Source organism: Muscardinus avellanarius, assembly GCF_963383645.1.
Source record: "Muscardinus avellanarius genome assembly, chromosome: 12".
NCBI classification, from domain to species: Eukaryota; Metazoa; Chordata; class Mammalia; order Rodentia; family Gliridae; genus Muscardinus; species Muscardinus avellanarius.
In genome coordinates this window covers 41,193,956-41,215,289 of record NC_137798.1, presented here as the reverse complement: position 1 = coordinate 41,215,289, position 21,334 = coordinate 41,193,956, and the positions used below count along the sequence as shown (strand labels likewise).

At 35.6% G+C, this 21,334-nt stretch overlaps 1 protein-coding gene across 3 annotated transcripts in view; it reads left to right on the top strand.

Moving 5' to 3' along the window:
* The window catches only part of RALGAPA1 (Ral GTPase activating protein catalytic subunit alpha 1), a gene marked incomplete at both ends in the record, with an annotated part of 259,063 nt that overhangs the window by 117,343 nt on the left and 120,386 nt on the right, over positions 1 to 21,334 (top strand). For all 3 annotated transcript variants that reach the window (XM_080708297.1, XM_080708295.1, XM_080708296.1), the window contains 8 exons: positions 2,956 to 3,108; positions 5,914 to 6,107; positions 6,704 to 6,802; positions 7,870 to 8,025; positions 9,433 to 9,561; positions 15,311 to 15,436; positions 16,278 to 16,336; positions 19,833 to 19,941. In XM_080708297.1, the coding sequence (XP_080564423.1) occupies positions 2,956 to 3,108; positions 5,914 to 6,107; positions 6,704 to 6,802; positions 7,870 to 8,025; positions 9,433 to 9,561; positions 15,311 to 15,436; positions 16,278 to 16,336; positions 19,833 to 19,941 (1,025 nt within the window). The remainder of the gene's footprint in view (positions 1 to 2,955; positions 3,109 to 5,913; positions 6,108 to 6,703; positions 6,803 to 7,869; positions 8,026 to 9,432; positions 9,562 to 15,310; positions 15,437 to 16,277; positions 16,337 to 19,832; positions 19,942 to 21,334) is intronic.

Below are 21,334 nucleotides of genomic sequence, written 5' to 3'. Positions count from 1 at the left end.
ACCCTGTTTCCAAATAAAATATAAAAAGATAGGTTTGGGAGGATAGCCCAGAGGTAGAAAGTCTCTGGGTTCCACTCCCAGTACCACCAAAAGAAAAAAAAAAATGAGCCAGGTGTAGTAGTACACACTTGTAATCCCAGTACTTGGGAGACTGAGACAGGAGGATCACAGGTTTGCAGTCAGCCTCAGCTACTTAGTGAAGTCCTCTGCAATTTAGTGAGACCCTGTTTCGCAATAAAGAATAAAAAACAGGGCTGGAGGTTTAGCTTAGAAGTAGGATGTCCCTGGGTTCCGTCCCCAGTACCATGCAAAAAAAAAAAAAAATGTTGTGGAGGCTTCACTAAGTAGCTGAAGCTAGCCTCGAACCTACAATCCTCCTGTGTCAACCTCCCAAGTACTGAGATTACAAGAATGTGCCACTACACCTAGATCATCATTGTTTTGTACAGTATTTTTATTTTATTTTATTTTTTTTTATTGGTGCACTGTATTCATACATCATAGTGGGATACAAACTTTTGTAGACATACATGCACACATCGCCCAGTCAGCCCCCACCCGATCCCCACCCCATTCTCTCCCCATCCCTCCCTCTCATGCTTGGCTTAGTGGTTGACATCTAGTATTATAGCAATTTATGCAAAATTAAAAATGATAATCTCACATAACAGTTTCATTTGTCTGATACCAAGCTTTTGATGACTTAAAGATAACATTTCAATATTTCTTTTTACTTTCTTTCTTACCAGAGAATATTTTTTTCTATTTTTTTAGGTGAAACTATCATATATTTATATATTTATTTTTCAGAAAAAAATCTATCCTAATATGGAATATGGACTCTAGATACCCACAACGATCTTGAAAAAGAACAAGGCTAGAAGATATATATTTTCTGATTTCAAACCATATAAAGCTACAATAATTGAAACAGTGTAGTACTATTCTAAAGGCAGATATATAAACCATTGGAGTTAAAGAAAAGCCTAGAGCTAAATTCTTCCCTATATTGTCAAGTTATTTTTGACAAAGTTTCCACGAACATTTGGTGGTGGAAATAATAATCTTTTTAACTAAATATTGTTGAAAAATAATAATTACATGGAAAAGAATAAAATTGGACCCTTACCTAATCCCATATACAAATATTAACTCAAAATAGATAAAAGACCTAAATATAAATCTTAAGACTATAAACTTTTAGAAGAAAATCTGGGTCATAAAACCTCACAACATTGAAATTGGCAGTGATTTCTTGGATATGATTTCAATGGCACAGGCAACAGAAGAGTATACAAACTCCCTTAAAAAAAAAATTGTATATCCAAAGACAATGTAAACAGTTAAAAGTTACTAATAGAATGGGATAAAATATTTCCAAATGCTATATCTGAAAGTATATTAATAATCCAACTAGAAATCCTAAAAATTAACAACAATAAAGGCAAACAATACCCTTTAGAGATAGGTAAAAGACTAACATAAATAATGAATCTCCACAGATAACCAATCTTAGTTGTCTGTTGGATGGAAAATCTTGTTTCTCTGGTCCTGGTGTGTGTTACCTATTTCTTCTTTGTAGTTAATCTCTTTGAGTATTTTCTCTAGTGCTGGTTTTGAAGACATCAATTCCTTCTGTTTCTGTTTGTCATGGAAGCTTCTTATTTCTCCATCTAATTTGATAGAAAGTTTTGCTGGGTAGGAAATTTTTGGCTGGAAGTTGTTTTCTTTCAGAGTTTGGAATATGTTACTCCAAGCCCTTCTGGCTCTATAAGTTTCCTGGACCTGTGTATCAACCTCTTGCTCTATGTTTGGAAAATTTTCTGCTATTACTTCCTTGAAGAGATTGTTGATCCCTTTGGTTTCACTTTCTTTTCCCTCCTCTCTTCCAATTATTCTTAGGTTAGCTCTCTTAAAGTGGGCCACAGTATTTTTTTATTCTGTATGTTATTTAAGTTAACAAGAGCACCTGCTGTGTGTCAGACACTGTAGCAGGCACTAGCAATTACAACAGTATGTAACAAAATCCTTGTCCTTACAGAATTTTTGTTCTACTGAGTAGTAGTCAAAACTGAACAGTCAGTTTCAAGTCAGTATGATGAATGGTATAATATGAACACGCAAGGTTTAGTCACATCATACAGCAGAGACTTCATATTCACATCTGGCAAGGTCAGGAGTAGGCATCTCTGGAAGCAGTGTCTAAGTGAGACCTGAAGAGTAAGTAGAGGTTAATCACAACTAAAGAAAGATTAGGACTCTATGCAAAGGAAAAACAGAACAAACTGGTGGAAAAGTCCAGAATTTTGATGTGTTCTAATAAACATAAATTGTTTTCTGTTGTTACAATGTAAGATTTGTAGGTGGATTGTAGAGTGATAAAGAAGGTACAGATTGACTTGAAAATAATACTAATAGGTTTATGTTTAAGCTCAGCCCAGTGAGGAACCTTAAAGGATTTTAAATGAGAAAGTGATATGATCAAACTGGAGTTTTAGATATTTTACTTGTCTTACGGAGAACGGATTGGGAGGACTGAGTGGGTGAGAGGGGAGACCGGAGGCTGAGGATCACTGTAAACTAAGCTAGCAATGGTAGTGGCACACAGAGAAACAGTGTCTCAACTCTTATTTAGCCCCAAGTCTGAAGTAAGTAAAATAGAGGCGCAGTGGGTACCAGAGTTTTTATAGCTGGACCAAGAATGGAAATATATATTCTCACTTTCAGTGATGGTTCTTATTACCTGCTGTGTCTGTTTCTGATTTCATATTAGTCTATGGCAGATATGAGATAAAAACTTATATAATATTGTGACGTTCTATCTTTGGCCAGTTTATAACCTTTTTTTATCTTTTGATGCATTAAATTTATGTTTTATTAGGGTTATAAGCATTACATTTAGGATAGGGTATTGACTATGCTGTTCATAGTAATTTTATGAAGTTGAATTTACAGGTTCAGAAAGTGCTTCCCCAGTCCACTCAGCTCTGGGATCCCGATCACAGACACCTTCTCCTTCCACAATGAATATAGATCACATGGAACAGAAGGATCTACACCTGGATGAGAAGCTCCACCACTCCGTTCTTCAGACACCGGATGATTTAGGTAACATTTGGAAATTAGATATTTGACATTTTTTCTTTCAGAGCATTAGTGTACAGAGGTCATAAATAAGTCATCTTAAAATTGATTTTGTAGTATTATAAATCTTGGACTTTTCTATGTTTTTTTGAAATTTATTACTATGTCATTTTTCTTGCTCTTAAAGCTATTTATGCTCTTATTTGTGTTCATTTTATTATATCATATTTATAATTTTAGGATTAGTGATGACATTCATTTTGTGTTAAAATATCATTTTTGATAATGGTAATACTTTCTAAAATACAAATAACTTGACATCATTATTCTTAATATCATATTTAAAGATTTTGATGACTCAGAAGAAATAGCATTATTGCTTATTAGCCAAGCTTTCAATGAAGTAATTTGTCAAATTAATAAATTTTTATTAGTTTTGGTTTTTCAGGTATATCAATTAAATTTAGTTAAAAAGTAGATAGTACAGCCAGGTGTGGTAGCCCATGCCTGAAATCCCAGTAATTGGGATATTGAATCAGGAGGATTGAAGTTCAAGGACAGTCTCTACATTGTAGTGAGACTCTAAGCAACCTAGTGAGACCTCTTTTCAAAACAAAAAGTAAAAAGGGCTGAGGATGTAGCTCGGAGATAGAATGCTCCTGGGTTCAATCCCAAGTACCACAAAATAAAAGAAAAAAAAGTAGACAGTCCAAATGAAGTATTTTTACTTTTAAGAAATGTTAGAGTGACTTTAGGAAACCTTAGAAACCGAACATTTTTAAAAGCTACTTTTGCTAAATCTTGCATAATGTAACAAGTATCAGATATTTTACAAATGTGGCAAGAACTTATAGTTGAGGATTTACTTTTTTTTTTTTGGTGGTGATGGTACTGGGGTTCCTGGAAACCCTTCTACCCGGCCTACATTCCCAGACCTATTTTTATACTTTTTTTTTGGGGAAAGGTCTCCTAAGCCAGCGCAGCTGGCCTCGAACCTGCGTGATCCTCCTGTCTCTTCCTCCCAAGTGCGGAGATTACGAGCATGCGCCACCACGCCCGGCTGAGGATTTACTTTTAATATACTTTTATCTGTGCATCCTAGTCTCACATCATATGTAAGTCATTTTGACATACATGCACACAGCATTTGATGCCACCCCATCTTTGCCTTCCCCATACATGATACTGAGATTGACATTGGTATTTTCATATTTGTATGATAGCCTGTGGTAATAATCCCATCACTGACCTTACTCTTCCCCTCCCTTTCTTCTTCCTCTAACCTCCCTGGCTCCACTGGAGTTTCTTCTCCATTATCTGGAATCCCTCTGGTATCTCAATCACTCCCTAGCTTCCACATATGAGAGAAAACATATGTGAACTGTGCTGTTATGAACATGCACATCCATCTTCATAACATAACCCAGGAGTCAAATGCTGGATCCATTCCCAGTTTTCTGAGGAATGATATTTATAATGAATAATATAAAAAGTCAGTTTTTATTTTTGCTTAAGAATACTTATTCTTTGACCAGAGAAATTCTAAACATTTGGGGGAAAAATTCAAACTCACAAAAAAACATGATAAGGCTAATCAAGTCATCAGTTTTTAATATTTTGTTACTTTTCTGATCTATACACATGTACATATAGATACAAAAGAACCCCTACTCTTTTTATTTATTTTTTCTTAACTGTTGAATAGGGAATTAAAAATATCACACCCTTCACTCCTAAATTCTTCAGTGGTATGTCCTAAGAAAAGAGATCACTTGTTTCCCCAAATAACCACATTGTAATGGCCTCATTCACTGTATTAACACTGATACATTGTTGTTATTTTAGTCCATAGATTTCCTCAGTTGTACCAATAATGTTCTTTATTGCTAGCCCACACCAACAACTCAATCCAGAATTTTATCGAGCAGTACACATTGTTGCCTGTTTTTTCATTATTTAAAATTTTGTTAGTTTTACTTTAAGAAGGATAAATTAGAGACAGATCAGTTGATTCATCTCTTTATTCTAAAGATACTATAGAATAAAAGGAAATTATAACAATGGTTTGAACTTAAATTTTTTTGTTTTTATTTAGTGGCTTTACATCAGAAGCCTATTATTTTTTATGGAAGAAGACTAAATATTTAGTACCTTCTTAATAGTATAGTTATTGTATACTGTACTTGCAAAGAGAAAACATTTAAGCATTAAGATAAAGAGTGGCTGGGTGGGGTGATACATGACTGTAATCTCAGTACTTGGGAGACTTAGACAGGAGGATAAGATCCTGTTTCAAAAATAGACTGGGAGTGTATCCCAGAGGTAAAATGCCCCTGGGTTCAATTCCCAGCACCACAAAAATAAAAATAAAAATAAGTTAAGTATGTATTCATGCTAAAATGAACTTGTAAATTACAAATACATTGGGATATTGTCAAATATAATCATCTTAGAAGTCATTCTACAAAAATTTTAGTTCCAAAGTTTCCTAGATACACTGATATATTTATTGATCTTCTAATGACTTTTTTGTACATTGAATAGAGTAATTAATTATATACATTGAATAGAATAATGGATTTTTTTAAACCAGAAGAAGACTTAGAATTATATCTAGCCAAATCATCTCTTTTGCAGATGAGGAAATGTAACGTAAGTAAAGTTATTAAATAACTTGTTTTATAGGACAATTAGTGGCAAAAATGAGACTTTAGTTGAGGTTCTTTCACATAATTTACTTATATATATTTAAGATTATAAATTTTAATTAGCTCTTTTTAATTGTCTGTTTTCACAAATTATTGAAACTCTTCTATTATTTTTCTGTAGAAATCAGTGAATTTCCATCTGAATGTTGTAGTGTGATGGCAGGAGGTACTCTCACTGGATGGCATGCTGATGTTGCTACTGTTATGTGGAGAAGAATGCTAGGCATTTTGGGAGATGTCAATGCTATTATGGATCCTGAAATTCATGCTCAAGTTTTTGATTATCTCTGTGAACTTTGGCAGAATCTAGCCAAGGTAAAAATGGAAATAAAGGACACGAGAGGAGCCAGCCATGGTGGCACTTGTCTGTAATCCCAGTATTTAAGAGAATAAAACAAGAAGATCACAGGTTCAAAGCTAGCCTCAGCAATTTAGCAAGGCCTTCAGCAACTTAGACCCTGTTTCAAAATAAAAAATAAAATAATCCTTGGCATGTAGCTCAGAGGTCAAATGCCCCTGGATTCAATCCCCAGTACTATAGGGGAAGGAGGGGGGATGGGGGGAAAAAAATAAAAGCCATAGAAAATATTGTCACAAAGTTGGGTGTGGTGGCACACACTTGTAATCTTAGTACTTGGGAGGCTGAGACAGAAGGATCACAGGTTTGTGGCCAGCCTCACTTAGCCACAATTTAATAAAACCCTGTTTCAAAATAAAAGAATAAAAAATAGGGCTGGGAGTGTAGAATGCCCCTGAGTTCCATCCCTAGTCCTGCAAAAGAAAAAAAAAATATTCACATCTACTTCAAATATGTGGTTAGTGGTAGAAAAAGAGTTTGAACTTCAGTTTAAGGTAAAGTCAACTAGAAAAAAAGTTTTCATAGGGTTATTACCTTTTATTTGAAATTACAGATTAGAGATAACCTCGGCATTTCAACTGATAACTTGACCTCCCCTTCTCCACCAGTTTTGATTCCTCCACTAAGAATTCTTACACCTTGGCTTTTTAAGGTAAGCTTAATATGTAAAATATAGTTTAGAGCCAGGTATGGTGGCACACGCTTATAATCCCAGTTCTTCGGAGGCTGAGATAGGAAGATTGCAGATTTGAGGCCATCCTCAGCTACTTAGGCCTTCGACAATTTAGTGAAACCCTGTTTCAAAATAAAGAATTAAAAAATAGGGTTGGAGGTTTTAATGTCACTAGAATGTCCCTGGGTTCAATCCCCAGTACCACAAAAAAAAGAAAAAAGTGTGTGTGTGTCTTTTAAGTTTTTTACTTAAAATATGAGTCAAACATTTGATAGGATTACATAGTCTTCTAAAGCACCTACTTTTAAAGTAATAGTTAAAAAGTCGTTAAGTATCTGCACATGGTAATACACACTGTAATCCCTGTACTTGAGAGGCTGAGATCAGAGGATCGTAAGTTTAAGGACAATCTCAACAAGTAGAGACTCTCAGCAACCTAACAAGACCCTATTTAAAAATTATATGGGGTGGGAGTGTAGCTAAGAGGTAGAAGACCCCTGGGTTCAATCTCACAACTACCACCAAGAAAAAAGAAAGTTGTTAGGTATTTTATAGAGAGGACAGTAGGGTACTTTTGATTTGCATCTTTCTGATTGCTAATGATGTTGAACTTTTTTTATACATTTATTGGCCACTTGAATTTCTTCTTTTGTGAAGTGTCTATTTAGTTCCCTTGCCCATTTTTTATTTGGTTTGGCAACATTATAGCATAAATGTTGTTTATTTAAAAAACAAAAGTTGAATATAGAAAATATGTCTATATTATGTGTAAGTGAAAAATAAACCTTAAATTGTGTCACAGAATGTGCTGTATACTTTTAGAGATTTAATTGTTTCAAGCATTCTTTGATATTTGGTACATTTTACCAAGTGAAATAGCATCATTTTGGATAATAACAATAGTTTCAATAGCTGGTTTTTTAGTTCATTAAAGGAGTTGCGTCAACATAGAAATAAGTGAAAACATAGATATTGTTTGCTATATTCAATTGTTTAAATATTTAACAAACAGTATTTTTTGAGTATTAAAACATCTTTTAATTTAGGCAACCATGTTGACTGATAAATATAAGCAAGGTAAATTACATGCTTATAAACTTATTTGCAATACAATGAAAAGAAGACAAGATGTATCTCCAAATAGAGATTTTCTAACACATTTCTACAATATAATGCATTGTGGATTACTTCATATTGATCAGGTAAATATACATATGCCTTCCAAAAATTGTTTTATTAGTTTACCCTTGATTTTCAGTTTTGTTTAATTCTGGTTATTTAATATCTAGAATTAAAACCACTCCTGTTTGTAGTAGTATATATAATGTTTGTTTCATTTTATGAGCTTGTTTTTGAAACAGGGTTATAAACTATTTTAGTAGGAGATTGATTTGAGTGTTTCTCCAACTTTAATGTCATACCAACCAGTTCAGTTTTTGAGTTGAAACGATCCTTTGCTTAGATTGAAAAATATCTATGATATCCCAAAATACTTGTAATTGGGCATTTTGAGTTAATACTTGATAAATGATACTTAAGGCACATGAATTTGTTTACCTAGTCATTAAGCAGTCAGATTATTTTCTACTCTTAGGAATCAGCACCTGACATTTTCCTATTACGACCAATTATATTAGCATAGTGACAATTACATTGACTTGGCAATTGTATTCATTACAATCATTAAATAGTCATAATTATGATTCTAGAACATTAAATTAGGGGGTCTTAATCTTGGTTGTAAAACTAAAATGTGTGGGAAAAACTGGGTGTGGTGGTGCATGCCTGTAATCTCAGTTCTTGGGAGGTTGAGATAGGAGCATGGCAGGTTTGAGGACAGTCTCAGCAATTTAGCAAAACTCAGTAATGTACATATTTTTATCCTTATGTGGTTAAACTTTACTTGCAGGTCATTTGGAGAGTACCAAATATTAAAAGATGATTATTATATTTCTTTCTAGAAAAGGAAGCACTTCTTGCATTAATCTAAAATAATTGCAATGTCTGATCCTGTGCATATCTCAAATACAATGACAATTGCTAGGGAAAAAAAATGGCTTTTAGAATAAGTCAAATTGAGCAATGCAATCATATACCTGCATCCTCATGGTAAATTGCAAAGGCATAGTTAATAAATAACCAAATTAAGTATATTTCCACAAAAATGCCTAGTCTGTCTAGATTTACAAGGCTAGATATCTGTCACTTAAGGGCTTTATCTAAAAAAGGAAATCTTTCCAGATGCCACATGGCAGGTCTGAGATATGAGAGCTATCACATGGAAACGGTTAGGTGGCAGGAGAAGCTGCTCTGGAGTTCAGCTTTATAACAAGTTGGTCTTGTTTTTTAACCCTGATAAGTAAAGAGACTTCTCTGCTCTCTAGTGTGGAAAAAAATGCCATCATTTATGTCAGTTAAATAAATGTGTTTAATTCTCTTTTCCTTTAATAGAATATAATACTAAGCTTATTTGGGAGAATTAAATTAGACTTTCTAATTAGTCAGCCAGTGTATAATTTTTACCATTACATATTATCTATTTTTAAGGATTTTGATTAGCTGATGCTCAAGGTTACATATGTAATATTCTCTTCCCTTTCTTTCTTAAGGATATTGTCAATACAATCATCAAGCACTGCTCACCTCAATTTTTTTCACTTGGTTTGCCTGGCGCCACAATGCTTATTATGGATTTTATTGTAGCAGCTGGTAGAGTGGCTTCTTCAGCTTTTCTTAATGTAAGTCTTTATTTTTTGTTTTTCATAATATAACAAATTTTAGTTAGTTAAGACTCACTGACAAAGCCACGAAGGAAGAGCTATTGTGTATAAAATATTACAAGCTAATGTTGGGGAAAACTTGTAGTTTAATTGGAATAGATTGCTTCTCCCACATTAAGAAATGCAAATAAGGCATTCTGAAATATAAGAAGTCACTAGAACTAGTTGCTCAACTGACTTAAGAGCTATAAAAATGGATTATATCTGTAAACAAGACAGGATTTTAAGTTGAGGAAAACCTAAGCAAACAGGGAAGAAAAGAAAGGGCAGTGGGTTGCAGTAAGAGAGAGGACAGTGGGACGTAATCATTGAACACTGTGTATATATATCACCTCACGATGTTGCTCACCTTGAATATAATCTTTGACAAATATTTTAGTGGAAAAAACATCAGTGATGACGTAACCCCATAATATACCCTCAGAGTAAACTCTAAAGCTGCATGTGAGGTTTTTTTTTTTTTTCTTTTCTTTCTTCATATAGTCACACAATTGTGAGGTAATCCAAGTGAATAGGTATAGCTGGAATGTTTGTATATATGTGTCAGTGCTGAGCTAGAAAGAAAGGCAGTAGCTGTGTATACGCTGCTGAAAAGATTAGATTTAATCTAAGAAAGGATTGAATGACCTTATTGAAGGATTTTAAGCAAAGCTTGATATAATCAAGTTTGTATTTTGGAAAAATCACTCTGGATCAGATAATAAATGAGAAATAACAATGAACAAAGTCTATTGGGAAAAAAACTAAGGGTATATGAAAGAAAAATACTTGACTGGCACTTTAAAATTTGCACAGTAAGCTGGGAGTGGTGGCGCACGCTTGTAATCCCAGCACTTGGGAGGCTGAGACAGGAGGGTCGCACAGGTTCAGAGCCAGCCTCGGCTACTTAGTGAGGCTCTCAGCAACTTAGTGAGACCCTGTTTCCAAATTAAGTATAAAATGGGTCTGGGAGTATAGCCGAAGGTAGAAAAGCCCCTGGGTTCCACCCTCAGTACCACCAAAAAAAAAAAAAAAACCTTGCAAAGTAGTTTAACATAGATTATTTCATTTGTAAACTATAAAAGACCAACAGTGAACGAAAGGAATCTACTTGAGGCATGGCAAGGTGTGTATCCAACATCCACAAGGAGATGTTAGAAAAATAATTGTATATTACAAGTCAGAGGTTCAAGAGAGACGTTGTGACTGAACTTTATGAAGTGAGGAGACATTCCCTTATGGGGAATATTGAAAGCCTTGAAACTAGATTAACTAGGGAAGAAGAACCTATAGGTTATATAATCCTGTTGCTTCAGTTCTCTGAGAACTGTAATGATATTTTATTCATTATGGACTTTCCAGGGCCTAGCACAGGTCAGTCCTTAGTAATTTTTTGTGTGTGTGTGCAGGTTTGGGGATGGAACCTAGGGGCATTTGACCTCTGAGCTACACCCCCTGCCCTATTATTTTATTCTTTATTTTGAAACTGGGTCTCACTAAGTTGCAGGGGGCCTCACTAAGTAGCTGAGACTGTCCGCGAACCACCATCCTCTGGTCTCAGCCTCCTGAATGCTGGGATTACAAGCATGCGCCACCACCCCGGCTTCAATCAGTAAATGTTTAAACATTTTATTCAACACCTAGTATATCCTTGTTATTTTGAGCCCTTTTGTGGTTATTAACACACAGCACCACCATCCCCACATACAAAACGTTCCTTTTTATTTGCTTTCTATTATTAGTATAAGGAATACCTGAGGCTGGTGATCCAGTGACATAACTACCTGCTAGTAAACCCACCTCTTAAAGTTCTACCTGGGGACCAAACTCCAGCATGTGAACTTTTGGGAAACAGACCAAATCCAAATCATAGCAATTTCTTCCTGTGGTTTATAGTGGGACATAGAATAAGTTCAATGTGCTTTGTGCTCAATGGATATAGTCTGGTGCTAGGGAGATATTAACAACTATAAAATGAAGGTATGAGTTGCAAGAAAAGCATCTTAATAATGATTAAAAACATGGAGTCTCAGCCAGGCGTGGTGGCACATGCTTGTAATCTCTGTGCTTGAGAGATTGAGACGGGAGGATCTCACAGGTTCGAAGCCAGCCTCAGCTACTTAGTGAGACTCTCAGCAACTTAGACCCTGTTTCCAAATAAAATATAAAATAGAGCTGGGAGTGTAGCCCGGAGGTAGCCCCTGGGTTCCACCCCCAGTACCACAAAACAAAACATGGAGTCTAGACCCAGTCTGCCTGGCTCATATCCCAGGTCTGCTACTTGCAGCTGTGTGACCCTGGGCAAGCTACTTCATTTCAAGGTTTCTCAGTTGCTTTGTCATTATATAATATAGAGATAACCTGTCTAATAGGATTATTTTACCCAGATTGGCCACATTGTTGGAATATTATATAACATATTATATGTTTAATATAGAAGTTTGTTAACGAAAGTTATTTGGAAACTTAATAGTTTATAGATTTGATTCAGGTTTAATGGAAAAGTATACGAATAGGCCCTTGAAAAATAAATACTGTTTGTATAATGGACGTAAAGGGAAATATTTCAGGCAGCGATAAATAGGCATAAATAAAATGTGTTGAAAGAATGTCAATCTATTTATTTAAAAGCTAATCTGCAAGAGTGTAGTAGACAGAATGGAAAGATATTTCAGATCCTAGCTATCCAAAGTGTGGTCTGCTCACCGGAAACATGATCAGGAAACATATTAGCAATTCAGAATTTCAGACCCTATCCCAGACCTTCCAAATCGGAATCTGCTGTTTTGTTTTGTGGTACTTGGAATTGAACCCTTTTACATGCTAGGCAAGCATTCTACCACTGAGCTATATCCCCAGCCCTTATTCCCTTATTCTTTTCTTCTCTTTTCTTTCTTTCTTTCTTTCTTTCTTTCTTTCTTTCTTTCTTTCTTTCTTTCTTTCTTTCAACTAGGGTTGTTATGCCTCTAAACTACACCCCCAGCCCAATTTTTTTTTTTTTTTTTTTGAAACAGGATCTCACTAAGTTGCTGAGGATACACTTGAACATGCCATCCTCCTATCTCAGACTTCCAAATACTAGGATTATGGGTATGTGCCACCAATACCCAGACACAGCTCTTTTTATTTTATTTTTTTTAAGACAGAATCTCACTAAGTGGCTGATGAATATGATATTGATGAATGCTTACTGAGGAAAGCTACATAGAAAACCAAATCATTGAGGAAATCAAACCTGATCCTTATGTATCCATTCAGTATTAATGTCAATCTTTTCCTCAGGATGCTGTTCAAAATAATGAGTCCAAATCTTATTCTTAGGATTTCCATTTTAGATTCCATACATATCATTTTTCTTTGTTAATGTTTTCATTCTTCTTTAAGCAGATTATAAAATAATTGATTCGTTTGCTTTTTTGTTTTTTTTCGGTCCTGGGGATAGAACCCAGGGGCATTTGACCTCTGAGCTACACACCCTGCCCTATTTTTTATTCTTTATTTTGAAACAAGGTCTCACTAAGTTGCAGAGGGCCTCGCTGAGTAACTGAGGCTGGCCGCGAACCATGATCCTTCAGTCTCAGCCTCCCAAGTACTGGGGTTACAAGTTGTATGCCACTACGACCGGCTTACGTTTGCCTTTTTTTTTTTTTTTTTTTTGGTGGTACTGGGGTTCCTGGAAACCCTTCTACCTCCAGGTTACACTCCCAGACCTATTTTTATATTTTTATTTGGAAACAGGGTCTCTTAGGCCAGAGTGGCTGGCTTCGAATCTGCGCGATCCTCCTGTCTTGGCCTCCCAAGTGCAGGGATTATAAACATGCACCATCACGCCTGGCCAAGTTTGCCTTTTTTAATGGCATTCGCATATCAGGTTTGATCCCACCATATAGCCAGACATTTAGCCAAACATTCCCATTTGCCTTTCTACCTTTACAGAAAAACTCTTAGTCGTATTTAAATATTGATTTTCATGCTTCAGTTTTTATAGGTAACTTTTTTCTTTCTTTCCTTTTTTTTTTCTTTTGTGCTACTGGAGATGGAACCTGGGGGGGGGCATTCTACCTCTGAACTATACCCTCAGCCCTATTTTTTATTCTTTATTTTGAAACAGGTTCTCACTGAGTTACAAAGGGCCTCACTGAGTAGCTGAGGCTGTCTGCAAACGCTGATCCTCCTATCTAGCCTCCCCACACTTCTTATTTTTAATGAAAAAATTTTCTGTGCTCTTATTGATGCAATGTCATCACATCATAATGAGATTCAAAGTGATACAAATACACATTCACATATCACTTGGTGTCATTTGCTCCAAATACCCCCTGCTCCATCCCCTCCCCTCCCCATACATGTTAGTGGGGATGGTAGTGAAACCTTGCATAGATACAAAATTATTTAAACTCTTCCTTTTCTCCATCCTCATCTTCCATTCCCTGCCTCCTTCCCCAAACCTCCTTCACTATTTACTGTTTTCTCTCCTCATTTTACTGAAGTCCCTTTTGGTTCCTATTTTTGTTCTAGCTTCTATAGATAAGAGAAAACATATGACCCTTGACTTCCTGAGCCTAGCTGATCTTGCTTAGCATAATATTCTCTAGTTCTATCCATTTTCCTACAAATGACATAGTTTTATTTTTCTTTATGGCTGAGTAAAATTTCATTGTGTACACATACCACATTTTGTTACCCATTTATATGTTGATGTACACCTAGTTTGGTTTCATAATTTGGCTATTATGAATTGTGCTGCTCTAAACATGGGTGTGTATGTATCACTATAATATTCTAAAAGAAGTATTGTATTTCAAGTAGATTAGTTTTTAGCACTGTATTAGTTGTTAAACATAAAAATCAATTTTTAGGTAAGTTAAAGCAATAGGCAGCTATTGGTATTTAGTGGGCATGTAAGAAGGAAAAAGAAATGTTCAGTATTGGTACTTCCGAAATGGCTTAATACAGCTAAAAAAGAAAAAGAAGATGAAAAGTTTCTCCCATCTACAGTCTAGGCATACATCCTAGTGTAGATTTTAAAAGTAGTTTAGGCAGTGGCTTTTCAAATATGCATAATATCATAAAAATCACATAGACTTTCTTGAACATATAGTTAACATTTTCATCTATATTCTTTATTCTTGGGTAGTAAAAAATACAAAGTTGTGACATTAAGTCACAACTATTTTGAACAATATGGCCCAATGGGTGAGTTACTCTTGAAATTTGAAGTATTTATATTTCTTTCTAATCAAGGTAAATATATGCTGTACCTAATTATATTTCTGTTCACAGTCTTATTATCTGTGGCTTATTTCTGTTCATGAACTATTTTTTCTTTTCTTTTTTAATTGGTGTATTGTTGTCATACATTTTAATAGGGTGTAAGATGGTAAAGGCATATATACACATCACTCATTTAGCCCTTCCCAATGCCCACCCTGTTTCCTCCCTGTTTTTCTCTCATATTTGGCTTAGTGATTGACTGAGATGTTTATTAATATACATCATGCATATTAAGGAATTATTCTGCTAATTGTCTATTGTCTTTACTAAGAATAATAGTATTTTATATAAAAAGTATAGATGGAAACAAAAATCGTTTTGTATTTCTCCTTTCCTTTTTAAATTTTGCTTTTTAGGCTCACTTCTCTGTATACTATGGTTGAGTAACACAATAATTTAATGATAGTTTTTGTAGTTAATTATATTGTATATACTTTAAAAATCTGTTACACAGGCACCAAGAGTGGAAGCACAAGTGCTCCTGGGATCTTTGGTTTGCTTTCCCAACTTATACTGTGAACTGCCTGCTCTCCACCCCAGCATTCCTGATACTGCTGTGTCTCAGTTTACAGATGTGAAGGTAAGAAAATGAACAGTTTTAAAACCATAAAATATTTACAATAAAATTTTTATTTTCTTCTTCTTTTTGAAATCCACACACTTTTTAAAAGATCATTAACGGCCGTATTCTCCAGACACATAAACTGGAATGGCCATGAGAAGCATAGCCTTTTTTGTGTATTTAATGCTTTGGAACCTTTTTCTTATTGAACCTAGTTACAAGTCTATCTATTATGACTGTACAGTGAATTACTCACTAAACATTTTCCAAAACATCGTAGGCAGCAGACATGGTAGCACACACCTGTATTTCCAGTACTTGGGAGCCTGAGACAGGAAGATTGCAGGTTTGCAGCCAGCCCCAGCAACTTAGAGAGCTCTGTTTAAAAAGAAAGAATAAGACGGATGTGGTGGCGCATGCTCGTAATCACCACGCTTCGGAGGCAGAGACAGGAGGATCATGCAGGTTCAAAGCCACGCTGGCTTAAGAGACCCTGTTTCCAAGTTTAAAAAGTATAAAAATAGGTCTGGGAGTGTAGCCCGGAGGTAGAAGGGTTTCCAGTAACCACAGTACCACCCCCCCCCCCAAAAAAAAAGAAAGAAAGAAAAAAACATGGCTGGGGGTAGCTCAGAGGTAGAGTGTCTCTGGGTTCAGTTGCCCCAAAAGTTTGTGTGTTTGTGTGTGTGTTTGTGTACACAGGCACATGTGTGGATGTGTGTCTGCAAAACAAACTGACAGACCATCTATTTCACATAACCATTGAATCTACAGTCTGGCCCTAATTAATTAATATATTCATTAATACTGCTGAATTAATGAGTGAAATCTTATTGTTATTAACTATTTCTCCTTAATTTAGGAACTTATCATCAAAACTGTATTAAGCTCAGCAAGAGATGAGCCCTCTGGTCCTGCACGGTAGGTCAGATTCTTTGACTTAATATTTAGTATAACTATTATTTGCTTTAAATCTTATTTCATAAGTTTATTTAATTATTATAGCAGTTTAGATTGTTTTATACACATGATACACGAGTCATTCTGAACTAGAACTTTATATGAATTATCAAATGCTCTTAATTTTTTCATGGTTACACATTAGCTTTCCTTCATTAAAAAAACAACCTAATCACCATTTTTACGTTTTTACTTATTTCTTTAGGTGGTTTTTTTTTTTTTTTTTTTTTTTCTTTACAGGGGGTGGAACTCAGGGACATTTTGTCTCCGAGCTACACCCCAAGCCTATTTTTTACTCTTTAATTAATTAATTAATTAATTGTTTTGGCAGACTCTGTTTTAAAATAAAGAATAAAAAATAGAGCTTGGGGGTGTAGGTCGGAGGTAGAAGGCCTCTGTGTTCCATCACCACTACCACAAAAAATAAAAAATAAAATAATAAGATCTTTACATTTTTTTCCTTTTTATGTCTTAAGCATGAAAACAGACGTTTTCTTTTTTACTAAATAAGCCATTTTGTAAACGGTCGAAATTTAAATTAACAGGTTGCTAGAAGTGTACCATGTTTTTTCTCTCCTGCTAAATATCAAGTTATATTTTATATTTCATGATGCTAGTTGTAGCCATATGTCATTATTCCCAACAGTAGCCTGTGCTGCTACTGCTATGACCTATAGCCCTGTGAAGCTTTCTTTTTTCTAATCATGTACACATTTGTTGACCTAAAGTTTCAAAAGGTACAGGGCAATGTTTTGATCATGTCTATTCTAATTGTAATTTAAATTTTTTTTCTAGCAATTAAAAACAGTGTAAATTGAATATGTATCATGTGGCTACCAGTTTTTAAGTTTTAATTATATATTTTTCTTACTTGGTAGCCAAGTTAACTAAAATTTCTGTACAAATTCTTTATATTCATTCGAGTTTACTGGGGTTGTTCTACAATGTTTTTAATTTAATCTTCACCATAATTGTGAGAGATTGATGGAATGATCCTCTGCTTTCAATTTTGCTAGCCAAAAACTGATGCTTAATAAACTAACATTTATTAGTCCAAAGCTAATATTAAGCCATTTCTGTGTATTAGACATGTCCTAAACAGTTTATTATCTCAGTGAATTATGGATTGTGTGCAATTCTTCTTATAAATAAGGAAACTGGAGCCCAGAGAATTTTAAAAATTTCCCTTTCTTTCCTGATGGCAGAGCCATGATTATTACCCTGTCGGTTTGTTTTGGGAGTTTTATTGGATTTTTTTTTTTTCCAGGCCTGGGGATGGAACCCAGGGGCATTCGACCTTCGAGATACACCCCTTGTCCTATATTTTATTCTTTATTCTGAAACCAGGTCTCACTGAGTTGCAGAGGGCCTCACTAAGTAGCTGAGACTGTCCGCGAACCGCGATCCTCCGGTCTCAGCCTCCTGAATGCTGGGATGACAAGCATGCGCCACCACATGTGGCTTCAGTCAGTAAATGTTTAAACATTTATTCAGCACAAAATAAAGAATAAAGCTGGGCATGGTGGTCATCCCAGCATTTGGGAGGCTGAGACCGGAGCATCGCAGTTCGCGGACAGACTCAGCTACTTAGTGAGGCTGCCCGCAACTCAGTGAGACCCTGTTTCAAAATAAAGAATAAAAAATTGGGCAGGGGGTGTAGCTTGGAGGTCAAATGCCTCTGGGTTTCATCCCCAGACCCACAAAAAAAACAAAAAACAAAAAAACAACTGTCAAGATCAGGTTTGAGTGTAGAGCTTAAGACTCTAATTTTTTTTTTTTTGCCTTTTTTTAAAAATTGTGTTGATTTAGAAGTGAAAGAATGTGGAACCCTAAAACATAGCCGCCCAAAGGTAGATCAGAAAATCATTAGCACAACAGCTTTTTCTATTTTTTTATGGAACAAAGCCAGGCACAGTAGTGCACACCTATAATTGTAGTGTTTGGGAGGCTGAGACAGGAGGACAAATTCCAGGCCAGCCTTAGAAACTTTGCAAGACCCTGTTTACAAATATTTTAAAAATAAGGCTGGTGGTGTAGCTTGAAGAATGCCTCCTGGGTTCAATCCCCGCCAGCACCAAAAAAAAAAAAACCACAAACTAAAAACAATATGAACAACCCAGAAGTTAAATATACTATTGTCTCAATTTGTTTTTCTATACTTTCATGTAATAGATATTTAGAAGTTTGTACTCCCAAATCTGAACAGGAGATTTAAGCTATACAGTGAAAAATCTCAATTGTTTTGATAATTTTAGGAATGTAGAAAACTATACGCACAAAAACGAAAGGTAGACAATAGGAGCATCCTGTTCTTAGCCCTATCAGAAGCCTAAACTGACCACACTGATAGACTTCTTTCTGATTCTGATTACCAAATAACTCCCTGCAAGCTGAAATTTAGCTGAAGTTATATTGCTGGGGAAATGAAGTTTACCAGGACACTAGAGAACAGAACAAAAATTCTACAAGTTCTATTTCTGTTAGAATTATTTTGTAAATTATAAAAACTGTGTGTTCTGTTTTTAAAAATGTTTGTGTCCACACGCGCGTGCACGCACGCGCGCGCGCACACACACACACACACACACACACACACACACACTTTTTGCCATAATGGAGATGGAACCCAGGGGCATTCTACCTCTGAGCTGCACATCCAGGCCTATTTTTTTTATTCTTTATTTTGAAACAGGGTCTCACTAAGTAGCTGAGGCTGACCATGAACTGTGATCCTCCTGTCTCAGCTTCCCAAATGCTGGGATTACAAACATGCGCCACCATGCCTGGCTTAGTTATATTAAATTTAAAATATATAAAAATAATATTTTACTTACTCCATTAGCTTCATGTTTTTACTTAAGTTTATTCTACTATTGCCAGTCAATAAAATTAGACTTTTGCCTGTGTGTGTGTGGGGGGGGGTGTTTTTTACTGGGTATTGAACCCAGAGGCGTTCTAACTCCAACCTACACACCTAGACCTATTTTATTACTTATTTGGAAACAGAGTCTCACTAGGTTGCTGAGAGCCTCACTAAATTGCTGAGGCTGTTCTCGAACATGTGATCATCCTGTCTCAGCCTCCCAGGTAACTAGCATTACATGCATGCACCACAACGTCTGGCTAGACTTTTACCTTTTGAAAGCAGGCTGCATATTTGGTAAGCTTTATATAGCATTGTCAACTTATTAATGTGGGTTTGTTATAAAAATGCTGACTATTATCCTACCCTATGATCTTGCTGGTAAATTATAATTGAAAATTAGATTGAGAGTTTTGGAGTTCTTCTCACTTTCTTTTTCTTAATTGCCAGTCATTATATAAGAGGAACAAATTTAGGAATTCACTTGCATTGTGCATGTTCATTCTGCATCAGTTGATTAGTAATGGTGGTGGTTTCATTTTACTGAAAGACTTCCAGTTTTATTTGTATGATTGTTGGTTGCTTCTTTTGCAGATGTGTAGCACTTTGCAGTTTAGGTATTTGGATTTGTGAGGAACTAGTCCATGAGTCTCATCATCCTCAAATTAAAGAAGCTTTGAATGTAATTTGTGTTTCCTTAAAGGTAAAGAAAATGTTTAATAACATATTAAGATAGTTTGGAATACATGGTTATTATTTGCTCCAGATGTTAAGTATGTCTTGTGCTCTTAGGAATGAAACATTTATAATAAATGTTTTCATTATTTTATTATAACATTATTTTCTTGAGCCTGACTTTCCTTAAGAATGCTCCCAGACTGCAGATAGAGCTTGCCTAGCATGTGTGCAGTAAATGCTCCCCAGCACCAAAAGAGTAGTCCCAATCTTGAATTTAGGGTATTTTTGCCATGACCTTTTTTATCTTGCATTTTTGGTTTTGTCCCTAGAATACATATGGATGACTCCTAAAAAGGAAACCAGTCATTTAAACCATACATAGGGCTTTCTTTGTTCTTTTTCAAGTAGTATTTTTCCATCTTTTTATCTTATTTTTTTTTTTTTTGTGGTACTGAGGGTTTAACTAAACAGTGTTTTACCTGAACTACATACCCCAACCCTATTTTATTTTTTTTATTTTGAAACAAGTCTCACTAAATTGCTCAGAGCCTTACTAAGTTGTTGATGCGGGCCTCAAACCTGCAATCTTCCCACCTCAGCCTCCCAAGCACACGTGTAGGCTACCATGCCTGACTATACCTTATTCTTTGATTTTTTTTTTTTTGGGGGGGGTGGTACTGGAGGTGGAACCCACAGGGTCTTTTCTACCTCCAGGCTATACTCCCAGACCTATTTTTTTAAATTTTATTTGGAAACCGGGTCTCACTAAGTTGCTGAGAGCCTCACTAAGTAGCTGAGGCTGGCTTAAAACCTGTGCGATCACCCCCCCCCCCCCCCCCCGTTACTGGGGATGGAGATCATCTCCTCCCCCCCCCCCCCCCCCCTGTTACTGGGGATGGAGCCCAGGGACATTGGAGCTCTACACCCAGCCTTCTTTTTTATGTCTGGGGATGGAACCCAAGGGCATTTGATCTCTGTGCTACATCCTCTGCCCTATTTTTTATTCTTTATTTTTGAAACAGGGTCTCACTGAGTTGCAGAAGGCCTTAGTAAATAGCTGAGGCTGTCCGTGAACCTTGATCCTCCAGTGAGAAAACTGGATATCAGTATATAAAGGACTGAAATTAAATCTCTACTTCTCACTTCCCACAAAAGTCAACTCAAGATGGGTCAAAGACTAAAGAGAAATTAAAAAGTTTCTGTGTAGCAAAGAAAACAATATAGAGCATAAAGAATAGGAGAAAACCTTTGTCAGCTACTCCTTTGATACAGAAATAGTATCTAGAACATATAAAGAACTTAAAAAACTTAACACTAAAAAGAAAAAAATGGACAATAGAACTGAGTGGACACTTCTCAAAAGAGGAGATAATTTTAGCCAATAAATATATGAATTTTAACACATTGAACCTCAGTAT